This window comes from Triturus cristatus, chromosome 7 (assembly GCF_964204655.1).
Source record: "Triturus cristatus chromosome 7, aTriCri1.1, whole genome shotgun sequence".
Lineage (NCBI taxonomy): Eukaryota > Metazoa > Chordata > Amphibia > Caudata > Salamandridae > Triturus > Triturus cristatus.
Genome location: NC_140590.1, coordinates 1228763108 through 1228784800, shown reverse-complemented (window position 1 = coordinate 1228784800; position 21693 = coordinate 1228763108). Strand labels below are relative to the sequence as shown.

The 21693-nt window shown below is 42.7% G+C and overlaps 1 protein-coding gene and 1 long non-coding RNA gene across 2 annotated transcripts in view; one reads left to right on the top strand and one right to left on the bottom strand.

Annotated features, from left to right (window-relative positions):
- Window positions 1-21693, bottom strand: part of RNF112 (ring finger protein 112) — a 231936-nt gene that overhangs the window by 129866 nt on the left and 80377 nt on the right. The window contains exons 5-6 of the mRNA XM_085618642.1: window positions 7584-7721; window positions 2936-3040 (exon numbers count right to left, since the gene is read on the bottom strand). Coding sequence (XP_085474768.1) covers window positions 2936-3040; window positions 7584-7721 — 243 coding nt within the window. The remainder of the gene's footprint in view (window positions 1-2935; window positions 3041-7583; window positions 7722-21693) is intronic.
- Window positions 1-21693, top strand: part of LOC146811671 (uncharacterized) — a 143302-nt gene that overhangs the window by 118686 nt on the left and 2923 nt on the right. The gene's annotated exons all lie outside the window — the stretch shown is intronic.

Genomic DNA, 21693 nt, shown 5'->3' with positions numbered 1-21693 from the left:
TTCCTCTATATTACCCTTGAAAATAACCTCTTGATGAGGTGAACTGATTGTTGCCCTTGAAAGAGGAGGAGGCATTGTCTGTAGAGATTTTCTCAGAGCTGCCCTTGTAGAATGAGTGATGAAAGGAACCTCTGTTGGAGGGTGCTTGTAAGGCCCCCATGGACTTAGCAACCTCTGTGTCTTTTTTCGTCTTTTCTAAAGATGCATCAACAGCTGGGCCAAAGAGATGTTCTGTATCAAAATATTGATTAAGGATAGAGGCTTGCACCTCAGGTTTAAATCCAGAAATTCTTAACCAAGCATGCCTAAGGAGCAGTACGCTAGTGTTCACTGCCCGAGCTGCATTTTCTGCCTGATCTAAGGCACATCTGATAGAGGTATTAGTTATTAATTTACCCTCTTGAATAAGGTCATTGGCTTTAGCTTTATGCTCATCAGGAGGGAACTAAATGAGCTTCTGGAGTTTATTATCAGGAGGGTACTAAATGAGCTTCTGGAGTTTATTATAATGAGCTCTATCATCTATTGAGAGTAATTCCTGGGCGTTGGCAATGCGCCAACTATTAGCCGCTTGTGATGCTACCCGTTTACTGGAAGCATCCAATAATTTGGACTCTTTATCAGGAGGCGAGGCATCCCTCAGTGGTTTGGGAGTTAGCCCACAAACGAGCATTAGAAACAACCAAAGAGTCTAAAGGTAACTGGCCTTTGATGTAGACTGGGTCATTAGGTGCAGCCCTGTATTTCTTCTCTACCCTGGGAGTGATGATCCTAGCTTTGACAGGGTCTTGAAAGATATCCTCAGTATGTTTAAGCAGGGCCTTTAGAATCGGTAAGGTTTGGGTAGCCCTTTGAGATGAACTAAGTGTCTCTAATATAAAATCCTCCTCTAGAGTGTCCCTTTGAAGCTCTACACCATGGTATTCAGCAGCTCTATTAATGAGCTCAATGTACCCAATATTATCATCTGTAGGGGAAGGTCTAGATGTATACATATCAGGGTCATTATCAGGTTGAGGGACATTATAATGATCCCATGGATCAGGATCCTGTGGGACACTTTGTGGTGCATAGTCATCTAAGTCATTATCACCATCCTCCCCTGTATCTTGTGGGTCAGGTGATGGTGGTGTAGGGGTGTGTGCGTGTGGAAGAAGAGGATCTTCAGAAATGTAAGGAGAAGAGTCAATAGCCACATTTTTCTTCTTTTAAAGGAATATGGTAGTCCTCTGATAAACCCGTTTTCCTCTTTTCCAGAATTTTGGCATGAATGTGTCCAGTTTCCAGGTGGATTGCTATTTCTTTCTGTTTCGGATCCGGTGGATTTTCGGTCCGAGAATCTTTTATGGCTGTATTGTCTTTAGACATCGGTTTCGGCTCTGAAGATTTATCTTTCTACAACGGTGGTGCAGAGACCAAAAGGTATTTCTGCTTCGTCACCGAAGGTTTCGGGTCGGCACCGGCATGGGGACGGGTGGAGCCCGAGCCGGAAGGCTGTTGTTTGTGTTTCAGCGCCAAGCCCGAAGGCGGGGGGCTCAAAACTTTTTCTCGGTGCCGACCTTGGCCCGCAGGCAGAGGAGGGACAGGAGCCTTTTTCTTCTAAAGGAGATGATAGGGGAACGAAGGCTCTTTACTCACGGCCGGTTGTGCCAGGGTTAGGTCTTCGACATCAGAGTCAGCGTCGGATACAGAAATGTGCTGCTCCCCCATATCGGCTTCCTGCGCCTGTGATTCATCTTGATCTGACTGTTCTGCAAGGAAGTCCTGCGTTGGGCCTGTTTGCTGGTACATTTCGTTAAGTCGAGCCTGACGATCACGGATGGTTTTCTTCGACCGAAGCGACTGGCACGCATCACAGTCTTTCTCGTCATGTTCCGGGGATAGGCAAAGGTTGCACACCTCGTGAAAGTCGGTGCGCGGAAACTTAGCGCGACACCCGGACATAACTGGAATGGAGTCCGTTCCATCAGCTGCGACTGATCCCGGTGAGAGTATGTCCAACGGTCTTCCTGGAATGTTCCGAACTAAGATTTTCAAGATCAAAACAATACGCTAAGAGTGGGAAACGCGATCGATAAACAATACCGTCGAGGGTAGTGGATTGCGCGTCGAAGGGGGGCCTGAAGGAACGGTGCCTAACCGGAGCACAACAATTCACATCCGAACCCGATGGCGGGAAAAAACAAACAATGGAGTCGATGTCCATGCGCACTAACACCTAAGGGAGGAGTCACCAAGCTTGTGACTGGAAAGACTTCTTTGAAGAAAAACAAAGTGCAAACATCCGAGTCTAACACTAGATGGCGATCTATGCACAAGTATATGATCTACAGCTCATATGCCTCGAACCTATACTTATTTTGCAATGTAGTGGTTAGGTTGATATAGTGGATGTCATATTTTTGTCATGTGATAGAACGCATATGAAATATTGACCCACTACGGCTTAAATATATGGTGGATGGATTTGAGGCGAAAATACATGTGTCTGAGACTGGATTCAATTTCAGAATGCTAAACACAGAATGGTGAACATGGACGGCGTTTCCACAAAGTCATGGGAGTCTGAAAGAAATATATATGCCATTTTTAAGCAATGGGTAGCCCCTATAACAATGAGTGTAGAGGGGTGGGTGCTTACATAGCAAACTAAGTTTTGTGTAACCTGTATGTCACAGAGCAATAAAGAGGATTAGTTTCTTTATACAAACTTAAACTCAGATTTCAGGAACAAGGTGATAAGCCTAGCAGCACTTTTAGCCAACTGCTGCTAAGGTGTCGGTACTGCCTTTCAGTAGAGTGGAGAGACCGGAGCAGTTTCCATTTTTTTTTTTTAAACTGAGAGGGTAGATAGCGCAGTATCGTCTCTGGCAAACCAAAAATACAATCCAGGCTCTGAGGAAGCCATGTGTATGCCAGTTCCTTCTCTACTCACCAGATGGGAGCTGAGGAGCATGCTCATTGCAGACATCTTCACGGTGAGTTCTTTGTCTCCTATAATGTCCAGGGAGCCTTCTGTATCCACCAAGAAAACTGCAATCTGGCCAATAAGAGTACACAGTCACAGACTTTAAAACACTAGATAGCATCATGATACACTACAGAGTAAATCGCAGTAAATAAAACTGCAGAATGTTCTAACAGAACACAAAGTTATTATAATGGGTTTGTGTTGTCTAGCTCCACCCCTTCTGCTGGAAGTGCAGCTGCTGTTACTAGACATTTATCACCATAATTGATTCAATATCATAAATGTTTTTCAATAAGCAAATGTAATCCTGAATCTGGTGTAAAATCTTACTTGCTAAAATTTCATTTCAAAGAAAAGGAAAACTAAAGACAATCCCCAACTCCAAGAATAGATAACAAAAATACTTGACAAGATGATCAGATAGAAAACAATTTAATATTACAAGAGGATTATACAGTATGCTACCTATTAGGTAAGTCATAAATGCCTAATTGGAAATGGGCCATCATTGGAATCAATGGGGTAACCCAAACAAAAAGTCCAAGGACCTGGGTGTCAATACGATACAAAAAACAATGGTCCTAGACCAATCTCTCAAAAGTTAATAATAAGAATTATTTTCGAGTCGATAAACATTTGGAGCATTCAAAAACTTAGCTCATGGTTACAAGAAACCATTTGCATTTAACAATATAAGATGTGCAACAACCAATTATTTAAAAATGACAATGTGTGTTTATTTCATTATACAAAACTCAATTTTAAAACTACATAGATTCATAGATTCAGAAAAAGGGAGGGGGTTGCTCCCGAGAGGGGAACGTGCAGGAAAGGTACTCAAGAGTGTAACGAGTTACAAGGAAAATTCAAAAAAGGGGGGGGGGGGGAAGAATTCCCAAGAAGGTTCGAGGAGCATATATTTACAAAACTCTACGTAGGACTGATAACATATAAACAGTCTTCATAACCTGGCCAGACCTAAAATATGTACAATTAATTCATATGGTTCTCAAAAAAGGGGGGTCAAGGGACATGTCTCTTGCGATTGAAAGGGACGGGAATTGATGGTCCAGGTTAAATGGGAGATAGCGTCGATGTTTCGATCCGACTTGACGGCACAGAGGATCATGACCATTGAGACTTTTGATTAATTTGATCCTCCATTCTGTAGGGTTTCCCTCATCCAGTTCCCTGTCCTGAGGAAGATCCTCATGGCTGAGGTTGAAAATTCCCTCTCTATACCCTCAAGTCGGATCGATACATTGACGCTATCTCCCATTTAACCCGGACCATCAATTCTCCTCCTTTTCAATCGCAGGAGACATGTCCCATGACCCCCCCTTTTTTGAGAACCATATGAATTAAGTGTACATATTTTAGGTCTGGCCAGGTTATGAAGACTGTTTATACGTTATCAGTCCTACGTAGAGCTTTGTAAATATATGCCTCTCAGACCTTCTTGGGAATTCTCCCCCCCCCCCCCCCCCCCCCCACTTTTTGAATTTTCCTTATAACTCTTTACACTCTTGAGCACCTTTTCTGCATTTCTGCACGTTCCCCTCTCGGGAGCAACCCCCTTCCTTTTTCTGAATCTATGTGGTTTCAAAATTGAGTTTTGTGTAATGAAATAAACACACATTGTCATTTTGAAATAATTGGTTGTTGCACATCTTATATTGTTAAATGTAAATGGTTTTTTGTAACCACGAGCTACGTTTTTGAATGCTCCAAACGTTTATCGACTAAAAAAGAATTATTATTATTAATTTTTGAGAGATTGGTCTGGGACCATAATTGGAAATGGGAGCTATCTGCTCAAAGACATTTTCAGCTTGGTGTTTCTGTTATGTCTTTGGACAACGGGTCTATTAACTGCCTGCAAAGTTCAGTCAACTAATAACTTATGTGCTGCAAATGGGTGTATACTATTGGTGTTGTACAGAAAGGTTTTTGTAGATTGACTATTGGTACGTTATAGGGTTAAAAGAGACTCTGGTAAAGGCTGTGGCATGCTATTATGTGTTCCATGGAATGAAACTAAAAAAAGGTATTTTAAAAAAGCATTCTTTTACAGGGCCAACAGCTGTTGGTGCCCTGGTGGCTGATGAGGGGTGAAGCCCCGAAACCGGTCCCAGGATGCTTATTTTCGGTCCAGGGAGGACCTGGCTTGGCAGTTCGGGCTGGACTGTTCCCATGAGGCACAGGGTCAAGACTGATTTGATATGGCTGGGTCTAAACTGGTGTGGCATGGTGAGCCAACAAACAATGGTTTTAATCCAGACCTCTTGACTAGGGGGGGGGGGAATGTTTGATTTGCTCTGCATTCCGTCCATCATCTGTGTGTATTTTGTCACTTAGAGACATGGCAGCATTTTTATATGAGAGTGCCATGGAGACTGCGGACTATGCCCCTCTGCTATGGACAGGTTTTGGGGCCAATGTGGTCAGTATTGCCTGGTAGCAGACAGCCTGTTTAACAGTTGCCCACAGAGGAGCAAGGCTGTCTGCTGACTACTATTTCACCCAGGGTTGGGACTGACAACCTAAGGAATGAGACTGGTGCCCACCCACTGACCGAACATTTGTCAACACAGAAAAACCACACACAGTTGGGACAGGCATGCACAATTTCTACACAACACAATGTGAATGCTCAATCCAACCATAAATGTGTGGGCAGTGTTAGTAATGGGAAAACATACTCCAGTGTCCAGAAATGTGGCTAGAGTTGTAGTTATGGTGGGTGGTGTTAGGAGCAGCAGTCACTGAGAGTCAACCAATGAGCAGCTGGAGGGGGTGGAGCGGGAAACTGGTGAACCCTACCCAGTATCCCGTGGTACAGTCGAAGGGTCCTCTCAGGCGGGAGTGGGTCTCTGGAGAAGTGCTGAGAGGCTTTGGGAATTTGGTGACCCCTGGTGCCGACGGACGCTGTGGACGTCTGCTCTGCCTGTGGTTCTGGACTGAGCTGATGTATACTGTTAAATGTAGGAAAGTAGTACGAGCAAACATAATCTTGTGCCACAAGGCATGGGCTTCTCATCACGTGGGAACGGTGTATGGCATATGTTGGGAAATGCTGCAATGTTATAATTGTTGTACGTCTTCATCATAAAAAGTTGAATTAAAAACAAGAATAAAAAAGAGAGAGGTGTGATGGTGTGAGTGGGGCAGGGACCTGAAGACACTTTTTATTATCATGAAATTACTCAATGGATTTGTGTGTGTGCTGGTAAGCACTGCATGTAACATGGTGGTCAACAACATAGTTTGTGTGTGGTAGCTCAGTGGTAGCTCAGTGGGTCTTGGCTTCTGTTGCAGATATAGTTGTGCAACCTGCGCGTGACAAGTTACAATTCTCGTAAAGTGTCACCGTGAGATATACACACTTTGCAAACAGTTGTGTGTAACCTGTAAGGCACAAGTTGGAATTCTTGCAGGTATTTTTAAGCTGATAAGAAGGGTACTGTTGAGAGTTAACAAAAACGTAATCATCAGATCAACCAGTAGTTGACATCTGCTAGGCAGCCATGTGCACAACCTTCCATGCTTTTACTAAACACTACTGCTGATGTGGTATTTGTATCATATATTACTCTAGGGGTGTGAAATTCAACACTTGTGTTTGTGCTGATCAGCAGCTTGGAGATACTGCTACAGAATTAAACATATCACTGGCAGTAGGCAGAACTGAAATAAAAAACACAAGTGTGAACTGTAGGGGCGAGAACCACGTTGACTAAACCACTCCTGTCATAACACTGGTGTGCAGTGACTGTTCCCAATCTATACCCCAAGTTGCAGTAGATGTCAGGCATTGATACTACCTAGGAACAGCTCATAGCTAATCTCACTTTTACCAAATATAGTCAGTTGAATTTCTTACAATTGAAAAGCCAATGGTAATTCCAATACTGGTGTGTAGTAATGCCACTGGGTGTAGTACGGTGCAGTGTATATCATGGTAGGGCAGTATTTTACTATTGTGTAATGGACACATATTGAGTCGCTGTCAGCATTCCTTTTAATGGTGCTTTGATTGTCTCCCTTCGAGGAATGTGGTTCATTGTCATGCACAAAATCGGTGTTTGAGTAAAATAAAAGCAGGAAGGCAGAAAAGTAATCAGAATTACTTTCACCTTCAAAATGATTTTAGTTACTAATATGGATTGCATTTTAAGAGCTGATTTTCTTCCTGCAACCAATGAGAGCAGACAGTACAGCCACTTTAGATAAGCCAATAACTTCAACTAAACTGAAGATATCTACAACAAATTCTTCCCTTCCCAGACACTCACTCAATTATAATGTACAGGCCCTTTAATTCCAGGCCAGGTACAGCAAACAAAGAAGAGACCCTCTTGAGGAAGTGTAAAGGAAGAGTAACTGCAGCACAATATCTGATAAGTAGGGGAAATACACAAATCCTAATTAAATACCAAAATGCACTACTATTTGCAACAGGCAAATTATAGAGCCCAAAAGTGCAACCTAAAGGTGAGAAACAAAGTCTCGTTGAACAACTGTCCAAAAATTAACATTCTGGCCTCTTCTTGTAGGTGGGGAGCACAGTGAGCCCCCCCTCCCCGGGCCAAAAGGCAGTTCCCCTCCATACCTTTTCTCCATTGCTATTGATGATGAAGGGTTTCCTCCAGATCCACAGTCCCCTGGTGGCGGGGTGGACACCGGCTCTCCATTCAAAACCCTCCAGGACCTGCTCCTCTTCACCCATCCAAGAAATGTCCTCCGTCTCCTGCAAGGAACAGTGGAGATAACAATGAAGTGAAACAGAGAAGAGTTTCTGGAGGAGCAGATTACTTTCAATTTCACTGTGTTTCCCATTGCAGAGGAAATTGGCTGTAGACCCCTATTATCTATGGCGACCCCGAACTGGCCGAATACAGGTCTGAGCTACAAGAACTACTGGGTTTTTCTGGTATAGGTAAACTGGTTTGGTTTGCACACATCAAGGAAGGTCTCCATATTATAGGTAGAGACACTCCATGGAGTAACCCGGAGGTAGCTTGTGCTGCAATTGTGCGCAAACAACTAGTTTGCAGCTACAGGGGGGGAAACTTGCCCAACGCCATGAAAACTCTGCCCCTGGCTCTCTTACAGCTAGTTTTTGGGCAATAAATGATATATACAATCTGGAGCCATGCTTAGATGAAATACAACCAGCCCTAGCTAGGAAAGTGTATGTACAATTTAGGCGTGGCTTTCTCCCTTTACGTGCATTTACTAACAAATGGTACGGCAGTTTTGCTCCGGGGTTCCCTGCATGCAGTAGGGGAGAGGAGACCGAACTCCATGTGTTCTTTTTCTGTCCTGGATAGAAAAAAATCAGACAAAGATGGTTGGTACAATTGCGCAGGAACCTAGGTACACGACGCTGTGAAGAAGCATTTAGGCTCCTAACACATAACACACAAATGCCAATTGTTTATGCCGTTTCCCATTTCTTAAGTTCTATGTGGTGTGCGTGAAAGGCTCTTCTAGGAAACAGCAATGGATTTAATACTGACTGATTTTTAACAGTTACTGTAACAATTTTAGCTTGTTTTATCTGGGTTTTAGCTTTTTAATCTGGTTTTATATACTGTACGTGTTTTGAATGTTGTTTTATGGTCCACGGACCAAAATAAAGAAAGATTGGATTGGACTTGCCATTTCACTGTTTTCCTCCCCTCTTTTCCCTTCTTCCTCATTATTTCTTTCTATAGTCAACAATTTAGTCAGGGGTGAAGCCAAGTCAGTGGAATTCGGGGGGTGTGAATCTCACATTTCTGAAATAAAGAAATGATGGGCCACAGGTTGAAGGGTTGGGATGGAATGTTCACATGATGAACAGGGTGAATACTGTTTTGCATTAGCTGGACCTGCCTAAAGTGGCATAGTGGGCGAAAAACAATGGGTTGGAATTAGGGGTTTGCAAAATCTGCGTAATATGCTTTTGCATAATTAAGTGAAATTACAGCAAAATTAAGCGAAATGCAAATCCATCATTTTGCTCTATATTTTTTTTTGAGCCTTGCGACAATTTTTGGCTGGAGGGTGCATTTAAACAAGAGCACTGTGAACAACAGCCACTCGAGTTCTGTTGTTCCTGTGCTTTCACTGTAAATTTTTATTGTGAATTGCACCATTCGCTGTTAATATTTGCTGCAAATGGTGCATAATTACGCAAAGTAGCATAATAGAGTAAATTTGGGAATAACGTGTAACAAGAGTACCGTGAGAAGCACAACATGACACCAGCTTATTATAACATTTCGCCCAGACCTAGATGAATACTATCACAAGCAATTGCAAGTGTTAGATGATTTCCAAGCATTCAGACCATCACCTTTTGAGGGATTTGCCAGAAGGATGTCTGTAAACCTGAGAATAACACAGCTTTCCAAACCTAGAACTGCAACAGTTTGTGAACTCTATAAAAAATTGTAAATATACACCTATTCAATAAATACTTCTATGGGTGCAGATTTATTACATTCTTTGGTAAACCAGGGACTACATAAATGTTTAAGTTCCCAATCCAAAAAATGAAGAAGTTAAAACCGCTCAGTGAAATGAAAACAACAAGAAAAACCAATACAAGCATAGTAGACCCGAATCATGGTCACCAGACCCAACTATCAAGCCAAGAATCCATTTATTTAGGGGAATGTCACATCTCAAGCACTCCTATCCTCGGAGCTACGCCTTCACCATGTGTGTTCTGCTACAATATCATGTATTTAATATTGACCTGCAAAAGCCCTGACTCCTGAATATCAACTATATCATCAAGGTAAATATATATAGATAAGTATAGATTTACCTAACTCCATATCTATGCATCTTAATGATGAAAACGTTACTTTGGTAGTTATACTTCTGATGGGTACTATGGCTTCCAGCAGGTTCCTCTCCATATGAATATCCTCCAGATACTAGCCTAGATCAGTAAACTTTTATTCCCACCATTAGCATTCCAGCGTCAGCAGGTGGCACCATGCAGCCTCAACCATGACTCTGCCCTGGATGTGGTGACATGGGGGTTTATAAACACCGCTAGTGCACTAGCATAAAATTCGGGCACACCACTGAGGCATGTAAAGAAAAACCGAGAGAGCACGTGACCGTACACCATCTGATATGTTTGCGTACCTTGTGATCTTAGTAATCACGACACTAACACTCAGGGGTGGAGAGAGGGCGGTGGGGAACCTGAAGGAAGATAAATTATTCATCAGAAATATTGTTACAGAAGTTCTGTGACTTTTTCTTCTGATTGATACTTCTTTTAACACACTCCTTACCAGTAGAATGAGTCTCATAGCAATACCCTCCATGGGGTGGGTTAGTAGTAGTGCCAGTTATACAAGAAAGCCATGCAACACAGCTCTGGCAAAGTATCCATCACTACGCACCTACGCTGTGCAGCAGTAGTGTTTAGTGAAAGCATGTCCACATGGCTGCCTGGCAGATATCAACTACTGGTTGATCTGGTGAGAGGAGTAGAGCCAGCCATAGTCCCGGTGAGCAGGTACGAATTCCAGCCAGAGGGTCTTTTTTGGCAGAGCCATGGACGATTGTAATAAGAAAGGTAACCCAAGGCAAGATGGTGTACTTGGTCACCACTATGCACTTCACGGCACAAACAAAGCCAACAATGAGCTGATCATCTACTCTGTCCTGTTGATTATAATCAATGTAGTAAAATATTGCATGCTTGGGGTCCAGTCTATGCAACTGGTCATCCTCTTTGGTGGGATGAAAGGCAGTGAAAACAGATGGAAGAGTAATACATTGCTGCATGTGAAAGGCAAATACAGGTTGGTAATATGGATGGACAAAAAAAGAACAACCAGTTTGCCTGGACAGAAGATTGTGAATGATTGCTGCACTGACAGGGCCTGTAGTGCTCCTTTCAGTTGGTTTTCAGAGTTAGAAGTCAAACCGGTAATTGTGCACTGGCTCAAATGGAACATTAACACAAGATGTACATCCCACAGGGGAACAATAAACAGAGTGTTATAAAACAAGTAAAGCAAACTGTTGCATTTGCATTTCCTGTCCTTGTTAGGTTTCCTTTTCCCCCTCCCTCATCATGTATTCTGCATTTTATGATGTGCATTCTAATTCCATCTAGAACCTTGTGGTTGCTGCTAAGCACTCAGGTCAGTTGCACTGTTTCGGTTTGCTGACCAGTTGTATTTTGTTGCTGTGCTGCCTTTATGAGAATAAATCCTTTAAAACCATCTGGACAGTCTTTAATTGCAAGAAATGGCGATGAGTTGAGGAGAGGAACACCCCTACCAACTATTTTGCGGCAGCACAGGAGCGGAGTGTTCCTGAACCCATTGAAGTGTCTTTCTGAACCCCTACACGGCATCTGCTTTGGCTATTTAGAAGGATTTTTTCAGCGAGATAACCCCCGTCCGAAACCCACTTCCAGAAGACCATTTCTACACCATTTTAGGGATTTTCAACAATTTTGCTTGTATTTGTGGAACGGAGCAAGGGGCGCTTGAACAAGCAGTGCGCGCAAGTTTCAAATCCAAATACCTGCAACTTCCAGAGGAGCGGGACGAGTGATGCCGGAGAAGTCTGACGCAGAATTCCAGACTATTTCAAGCTTCTGGGGGCATTCTTTCAAGCACCAACATTCATTTTATCTGCTTCATTATTTTGATTAAATTGACACTCATTTCTACTACTTTATCAGTCATTTCTGGAGCTGCTCCTCTGATAGTCCTCATTACAAGTGAATATGTCAGCTTATTGGAATCTGTTTTTTTGTGTGAAATTTGTATTCATTATGACTCTTAGTTTAGTCTTTCAAGGATATTAAACTTTATTGCACAACCAATACACTTACTGACACCCACTTACTAAAATAAGCCAGTTCAAACTATTGTGTTTCTTTTACATGTGACTTTATTATCAGGGTTGTCACTCTGTGTGCATTACTCCTTCATACAAGAACCATGCAATTTGATCCTCCTAATAAGTTTCTTCAAAACAAAGGAGATCCCCCAATCCCCTGGACACGATGGAAGAAAGAATTCCTTGACTACATGAGGGCTATTGATGGGGAGCGTATGGGTGCAGAAAGAAAAAAAAAGTATATTACTACATTGCTTGGGGTCTGAAGGTCAAGTTGTGTTCATAGCGTTACCCCAAGTTCCCCCTACTGAAGGGGAAGGTGAAGGTACCAATGTGTATAAAGAAGCTTTACAGAGAATGGAACAAAGGTTTAAACCTGTCACCAACATAGCTCTCAACAGATATAAATTCTATACGAATCGTTTGATGAGTTTTTGACTGCCTTAAGATCTTTGAGCTTACACAGCAACTTTGGCGATATGTGCGGCGAAATGATCAGAGATCAGATAATAGTGCACATAAAAATTTAAAAAACTCAAGAACGCTTATGGGAAATAGGAGATCCAAAGTTATCGGAAGCTATATCCACTGCCAAGGCTTTGGAACATTCTGAGAAATGAATGCTTACTGTGAAGAACACTAATAGCAATAAGATGGAATCAAGCGAAGAGATATGTGCTGTTAAACGTCCGAAAGTACAACGGTGTAAAAATCCTCCCGCAGGATTAAATTCCTCTCGTGTCAGTAACCATGGGGTTTTCAAAAAAATTGACAGAAATGAGAGAACAGGTACATGTTACAGGTGTGGCCGCAAGATGCACGTTGCCTCTTATGGAGGGTGTCCTGCCATTAACAAAAAGTGTAGGAAGTGTCGCAGAATGGGACATTTTACCTCTGCTTGTAGAGATTTAAGAAGAAATAGTGCTCCCACACGTGGTAAGGTATCCTGCATTTCTGAAAGTAATGACACTCTGCACAAATGCTGGAGCGGGTAATGCAAAAATTTTGTATACCCTCCCCATTTGCATGTCTATACTAATTAGAATAATCAATTAACTATAACCGTATTAAGAGTTTGAAGTGATTTCTTAATCAATCATACTAATATATGAATTACATGTGGGATTTGCATTTGCATGACCTAATTATTATGTAAACTAAATTATGTTCGCATACTAATATTAGAAAAATTAGAATATTGCATGTTATATGTTGCTTTTGTGACGTAATTGTAAGTCGCATTAAATAGTGAGTATAATTGCTTTGAATGTTGCTATTTTGTTAGATAATTACATACACATAGGGGAATTAGTGAGGGTTTAACATTTTATTAGCCATTTCCATGTACTAATTATGTTTTGTGTTTGTTTTACTTAAGTTGTCCATTCGGGCCTTCTAAAACATGGCCGTCTTTTCACTCGACGCATTCGATAACCCTCCACGAGGTTCTGGGTGGAGTGCGCCTGTGCAAGTAAGGACAGCAGTGGCCTCTTCCTGACCCCAGGCAGACCGTACCCACCAAGGTCGTTCTGGGAAAAGTGCCAACCCTGCAGACAAAGGACTTTCTTAAAAAAATGGAACCGGCAAGTGTGATGACTCAATGGACTGAACTATGTGAGAACTTTACCGGATGACCCTAAATCCTCCAATCAGGATGGCCGAAAACCAATATTTGTTACTTTTTAACAGTGATTTTCTTATAAAAGATGATAGAATAGTGAGGTTGAATTCGCTCTTTGATTTTCTGACGTTATGCTGACGGAGAGGACGGTGACACTGCAAGACAGCTGTTTCCCTGAATCTTTGACGGACTGAATTGCTGCCCAATTTCCTGATGAACTGAAATTTCCAATTAAATGGGCATAGATTGACTGGTGCGTGCTTATGGTCTCAACCCAATCCATGGGACTGTAGCGTGCTACAGGACAACCTGATTGACTTACAGGATGACAATTAGCCAGAATAGGTAAATATGGTGATTTGTGATTTGAATGACAGTTCATTTAATCTGCATTAATTAAGATTAAGCTTGTTATTGGTAATCGACAAAAGAGTTGGTTGTTTTATTCATAGAGAATGTTAAAATTCAAATGTAAATTAGAGAATTAGAATATCATCTTACCCGCAACTAACTTAGATTCATCTAGTCACATGAAAGGGATATCTAGAAAATTAGGTATAGGTTGTGTTGGATTATGAATACTTTAAGCATAGTTATGTAAATATATTGATCTTTAGGTTATAAGGTATTTCCTTTCATGTCAGCGTTTTGGAACAATCATCTCTCAGAAAGACAGACCAATGATGTGTGAATGTTGGTGTTATGGTCCCCACCAGTGAATGCATTGATTGAATGTGCTAATGAAATACTTGGTCTGTGATAAAGGGAGGATTTTGGATTCCACGCTGCATCACTTGTAGAGATTTAAGAAGAAATAGTGCTCCCACACGTGGTAAGGTATCCTGCATTTCTGAAAGTAATGACACTGTGCACAAGTGTGAGTCTTGTGGATGCACAGAAGAAAACAAGGGTTTTGTTGTTTCTCTTTCTGAAGGGATTTCCAGCATGAATTATCCTGACACTTTAAGAGACCCCCTATGTGTATGTTTGAGATTTTTGGTGTGACTTTAGACCTCATGGCTGATTTGGGCTCTCCATGGACTATTATTTCAAAAAAGTATTTTATAGATAAACTAAGCAGTGTGCTAGATTTCACTAAAGTTTTACCATCTGATATCATTGCAGAGAGCTATGATAGGTCCAGAATAGATGCGATTGGTTATTTGGATGTGAATCTACGTTTTAATACAAGAAGTACTTTTGGTAAATTGTACATTGCTGTCAAAGGTGTAAATGTTCTAGGATGGAGAGATCAATGGAAGTTGGGAATTATCTTTAATCCCCGTTCAAAAGAACTTGTAATGTTAGATGAAAATATCTCTATAGAAAACATTGCTGTCATTTCTCCTGATGAAAAAGAAGATTTGATAAAGGAGAGATTCAAAGATTTGTTTTCAGATGTTTTAGGTAAACTAAAAGACTTTTTGCACAAAATCAAACTCAAGAATGATGCCACGCCTGTGAAACAAAAATTGAGGGGTGTGCCGATAAATGTCAGAGAAGAGCTGAAAAATATGCTGGATGATTTGGTGTCCGAAGGCATCATTGAGCATATTGATTCAGCTGAATGGGTTTCTCCCATTGTTTTGGTAAGAAAATCCGACAAAAAATTGAGTCTGTGTTGACCTTAGGGCACTGCATGCTTGTATTGTCGTGGACTGTCACCCCCTCTCCAACATTAATTAAGTGGTCTCAATGCTGGAGGGTGCTAAAGGGTTTTCAACTTTAGATCTCAGGTCAGCGTACCACCAAATTCCCCTTACTGAAGACTCCAAGACCCTTACAGCTTTTATCACACTGCAGGGTCTGTACCAATATACCAGAATGCCGTTTGGCTTGGAGTCTATGGCATCCGTCTTTCAAAGGGTTATGTTTAACATTTTCAGAGATGCTGACAAATTCGTTAAGTGTTTCCAAGATGACATCCTAATTTTTCAAGCAATGAAGAAGAGCATTTTAAGCATTTAATGGAAGTTTGTAAAATGTTGAGGAAGAGTGGTTTGACCCGCAAGGCTAATAAATGCAAAATGTTTAAAACCTCTGTGGAATATTTAGGCCACACTTTATCTGGTAACGGTGTGGTGCCTAAGAAATCAAACGTATATGGTATCATCAATGCACCTTCCTCCACGAAAAAAGAACAATTATTATCATTCACAGGCATGTGCGAATATTATAGTAAGTTTGCGAACAATTTTGCATCTAAAATGGAGCCTCTTAGGAAGTTGCTGAGACATAAAGCTGCTTTCGAATTGGAGGTAGAGCAACAACAAGCTTTTGAGTCCATCAAAACGGATATCCTTAAGGCTCCCACACTCAAACCATTCTGTATGAACAAGGAGTGTGTTATCACAGTTGATGCAAGTTAGTACGGAGTGGTGAAGTGTTGTCTCAGAGGTGTGGGAAAGATGAATTGAACGTGTGCTTTGCTTCCCGCACCCTTAATGAGACAGAACGAAGGTATGCTGTGATTGAGGAAGACCTGTTGGCATGCGTGTGGGCGATTGAGCATTACCGCAATTACATATGGGGAATCAATTTCATATTAAGGACAGACCACAAACCTTTGGTTAACATTCTCTCCCATGGTGGTGGATGAAACTCCACGGCCCGCATTGCGAGACTTACCTCCAGGTTGCAGGAGTGCTGCTTTAAACCAGAGATTGTCCCTGGTAAGAAAATTTTTATGGCCAATTTCTTGTCTCGACTCCCTTGTCCGGTCAGCTGTGATGACAGCTTTGATGACTCAGAGATAGTCACTACCATCCAAGATGTAGTTACTGGTGCATTTGAAAGTATCACTGAAGAGTCCTGGAGAATCTGTGAAAAAGAAGATCTCACATGGCAGGCTGTTAAACAGTACATCTTAAAGGGTTGGCCAGATAAGAAGAATTTGGTAGAGGAATTCATGCCCATGTTCAGGGTGTCTGATGTTTTGGATTTAGAAGGGGAGCTAATGTACAAAAGTGGGAAATGTGTGCCACCATTTGGTATCCAGAAGTCGATTTTGGAGTTGGCACACAAATCCCATCTTAGCATGTCTGCCATGAAACGGCTGGTCAGAAATTATTTCTGGTGGCCAGGATTAGATCGCATGGTTGGTCGGACCATCAGAGAAAGTGAAGTTTGCATGAGTAGTGAAAAAATGAAGAGGTTTAACGTTCCCCCATTAAAAAGTTCTGACTGGCCTGATGAATCTTGGAAAAAAGTGGCTTTCGACATTTCTGGTCCTTTCATGTGTCTACCACATGATTTACTCTACGCCTTTGTGCTTGTGGACTACCACTCCAAGTGGCCAGAAGTGAAGTTTGCATCCAACTCTTCTACCAACATGGTTATTGAATTTTTCAAAGAAGTTTTTTCCAGAGAAGGTTGTCCCACAGTTCTCGTGACTGACAATGGGGCGCAACTCACTTCCACAGAAATGGAAAGTTTCCTAAAATGTCATAATATCAAACACCACACTGTCTCTGTATATGAACCGCACGAGAATGGCCTTGTTGAATGTTTTAATAGAGTTTTAAAGGGTTATGTGTCTGATGTGGTCAAACTGGGAGGAAGTTGGAGAAATTCCTTGAGGGAAAAGCTCTGGTTATACTGCATTACACCCCACACCACAACAGAGGTCAGTCCCTTCCGCCTTTCAAAAGGGCGAGACCCCGCATCAAAAATATGTCCTTGGTGGTTCAAAGAGAAGTGCAAAAACAAGTCTTTCTCTGATGATATGGTAAGTGGAGTTTCCCAAAGGGTTGAATCTAAACAAGTAAAAACTAAGAGGTGGTATGACTACAAGTGGAAAACCAAATCCCCCAATTTTAATATTCGTGACTGGGTCAGAGGCAAGAAGCCTGGTTTCACCACCAAATGTTCCGATAGATTTCGCAAGCCCATGAAAATTGTAAAGGTGTTTGACAACAGTGTCATCACACAAGATGGCAGGTTATGGAATGTTAAACATGTCGCCAAGTGTCCAGTTGTACCTAGTAAGGCAGGATAATTTTCTCCTGGATATCTCAACTTGCCTGAAGACACAGTGGCTTCTAGAGTCAAAGTATCAGATTGTTTGAGATTTCCTCCCAAGAGATTGTTTGATTTCAGTAGATAGCCTTATACCTTCCCTATTTTCCTTTTCTGTTGGAAAATAAGAGGTATGTTACATTTGCATTTCCTGTGCTTGTTAGGTTTCCTTTTCCCCCTCCCTCATCAATGTATACTGCATTTTATGATGTGCATTCTAATTCCATCTAGAACCCTGTGGTTGCTGCTAGGCACTCAGGTCAGTTGCACTGCTCCTGTTTGCTGACCAGTTGTATTTTGTTGCTGTGCTGCCTTTATGAGAATAAATCCTTTAAAACCATCTGGACCGTCTTTAATTGCAACACAAACCTTTCAGAAAATGCTTCACTAGGGTTGAATAAAATAGATGAGGCTCGCCAGGGAGACACATGAAGGTGTATAGGGCAGTCAAATAAACTTTTATGGTAGCTATTTGGGACTAGAGGCCTGGGAACTGCAAAGCACTGGAAAGGTGTGACTGAAATGTGTCGAGACGTTCTTATTTGCACAACTGAACAACCATGTTACAGGGACTTTCAAAAATAGATTATGTGTTGTGTTTCGTAGAAACTACAAAGACGTCTGCTACTTCAGGTGGTAAGCAAAGGTACTCTGGCACTGCTCAAGAGCCCCCAAGAACCCGGGCACTCTGCTGAGAGGTCAGATCCATACTGTGAAGGATGGAAAGAAGGGGATAAGTTCTGAGTTTCAACAGTTCAGTAACAATTCCTCTTCAGCACAGCCTGAGGCGATTAGGATTGCCTGTACTAGATTCTGCAGGACTCTATAGTGAAGTACAAGTGTTGGGAATGCAACCAGTTGAACCTGAAGGCACCCACCAGGGAACCATTCAGAGGTAAAGTTATGGTACAAAACCGAGGCCACTTCTGTTCAGGGCCATGGTGATGACATTAACGCATGTACAACCCAATTTAAAAAATAACACTCCTGTCACTTTGGGATTAAATTCTCACTTGTGGTCAGCCAAAGAGAGGTTGCTCCCAGCACCTGCTCTCTGTAGGAAGCTGGCTCTCTAAATAGTGTACCTAAAGGAAGTGCACTGTGTAGAGTCCAGGTATTCCTTAATAGTGTACAGGGCCTTGCTTTAACAATCCCAAAGTGCTCTATTTGTGGTAGTGTGGTTGAGCGGACTTAGGCTTATCAGAGGAGAGTGTTAGGCATTTGTTGCACACAAAGAGTAAATAAATAAGAAATATACTTAATAAGGAAATAACAGATGTTTATATAAGTTTAGACACCAAGAACTTCCGGATCAGGAAAGTGCTTTTTGTGTTAGTGATTTTCATACACAGAAAATACAGCTATCATATTTGAGAAATGAGCCTCAAACGCGGTAATGTTTTCCTATGGGAGAAACATACACTGCATACGGTCACTTGAAAACGACTTACAGAAATGTTCTTCTGGACTTAAGGTAAGTAGGGGCCAAGGTCCAAGAAAGTATCAACAGTTCAAGGTTACCTACCCTGGGGTGTGGCACTGCAGAAGTGCCTTTCGTGGTGGTAGCCTCAAACGCTACATTGAAGTCAATCGGGAACAGAACCTGCAAAGAAAAGCTACAAAGGGGGATTGGGGATCAGTTCGGCAGAGCTCAAAGGGGGGCTCTGCTCTTGAGGGTCTCATGACCACAGAGGCACTGTCTGTTTCAATGGACTCGGGCTGGGGGCTCGGGTACATAAGTGTTTTGTACATCGGGTCGGTGAGTTTGAGGCTCTCACAGTTCTCGGTATACCTGCAGAAGAGGGACAAGGAACACAACAAGACGACTTCTGGCATGGAGCTGGCATCTGTTGAAGTCCCTCAACGTTCAGGTAAGTTTTGGCGGCAGTGGTTTTCTGACTGAATACAAACAAGCCTTGGTGCTTGCCAACAGGCTCTGGTACCCTGGGTTTTGGTGCAGGGAGCCTCCGGGGTGGGTCAGCGCCTCCAAGACTGAATGGATCGATTGAGCTGACCCTCCGGATACTTTGTGAACTCCTCCTGGGCTGCTGCTGCCTCAGTGGACCCACTGATCAGCAGACTGGTACTCGGACTGTGCTGTTGGTGCCTGCAGGCTGAAGGGAAGTGGCTCCTTCACTTCAAGGGAGATGCTGGCTGGTTGGCCAAGTGCTGGCAGCCCTCCAAGGCTTTGTGAGGATGCAAAGCAGCAGGATGGGACGAGTCTTTGCAGTTGTCAGGACAGGAGCAGGCAGGCACGGTTTGGTGCCAAATCCACAGCTAGAAACAGTTCTTGTGTTCTTTAGCTCTTCTTTCACCTTCTTCTTCTTTAGTCCGGCAAATCTGAGGTCCTGTTGTCAGGGGGCCACCTAAATACTACATTTAGGGGCATTAAGGGGAGTGAAGGGTAGTACCCAATGGGCTACTTACCCTTGGGGTCACTTCACCCCCTATATGACCACTTCCTTTGGGCAGTGGGCATAACCCGGTCCCAGAGTTCCTAATTCCACCTCAAACAAGATGGTGGAACCCTTCTTTCGTGGTGCACATCAGGTAGCCCACCTTAGGGGTGTGACTAGCCTGGTGGTGTAAACGCCTACTTGCATAGTTACTTTCCTACCTGTCCTGGTGCCAAATGGGCATCAGGGCAGGGGGTGGCATCTCCAGTTCTAGGGGAAGCTAGGGCCACATATCAAAGACAGCAGGGGCTTAGAACTCCCTGGCATTTATATGCTAAATCAATAGTCATCTGGCTGGAGGAGGTCTGAACACCTTCCTCCTGAGCAGGCATTGTTTCTGGCCTCAAAGATCATGGGCTCTAAACTGCAGGGGGACAGAAACTTACCTGTGGCGGCAGGCTGGACGAAACCAGTCTGCCAGCACACTAGACACTGATAGGTTTTTCAGGGGGAACCTCTACGGTGCCCTCTGGGTGCATGTCATAATAAATCTAGTACCAGCAACAGTACAGATTAATTAAGGCAAGGTGTTTGATATTAAACACCATCGGTTTCAGTAAAGAAATCAGGTAACTGGGGAACTCATGATGACCAGTGCCCATTACATATACTTAAGATGGCTTCCTAGTGCACTTGTACCATCTAGTAATTGAACTAGACAGCACAGGGGCATATCTGCTCATGCAGATATGCCCTCACATGTAATATAATGCACCCTGCCTTAGGGCTACAAGGTCTGCTGTAGGGGTGACTTACATATATTCCATGCAGTGACCTTGGCATGGCGCACAGTGAGTGTGCCATGTCTTCACTCATGGTTTGCAACATGGCACGCAGTCTGCATGTTGAGGCAGCCGTACACTGGTGCATTGGCAATTCGGTGGGTGCCCTACCAGGTACGATTAGTACCTCTAGAAGGTCATGTATGAGCTCCCATCGTAAAAGAGGACAGGAGCTGGTTGCCGGGGGGAAAACCATCAGCAATGTGAATATTAGATAGTCCCTCCTACTCCTCTGCAAACATGCCTGGCAACGAGTTACAGGGTTTAGGCCCACAGTGCAACAGCACCTCTTAAAAGTTCCTATGAATGAGACAATCTGTTTGACCCCCACGTGGATCAAAACAGTCCTCTGGTCCAAAATCGGCATTCTAGAAGCACCACAGCAGGAGGGGCGTCAAACTGAGAAGCCAAGATCAGAAACTACTGTGCCAACAGTCCTTTTGAGACCCCAGCAGACTAAGACTTTCCGGCAGTGGTCTATAGGGGAAATGGACTTGGCAAGGCCAGAGGTGGCTCTGCAAGTTGTGTTTCTGCTGCAAAACAGTGACTCCTCTCCTTTTCCCACAACCCCATCACACCTGTCGGGGGAACATTGAGGCACTTCCTCGCTTAGTGGGAAAACAGCATCTGTGAACAACAGATCATCTCCATTGTGTGGGAATATTATTGACTTTTTTCAATCAATCAATAAATAGCTTTATTCGAACATTAAATAGGATTATAAAAGCAAGTACATAACATCACTTTTAATTTTTAAACAAAAGAATACAGTAAAATCTTGGCCTTATCACCTTATAGGATCATAAGATCATATGACTCCTAACACGGACAGCACTTTCAAGAAATTAACTAATGCTATAATAAATCAATGCTGAGCTCAGTGACTGCAAGTGCAGCAAGGCGGGTCTGCATGTTTATCCCTGAAAGCCTCAATACTGTGATTGGATTGCATCTTGTGAGACAAGAATAAAAACT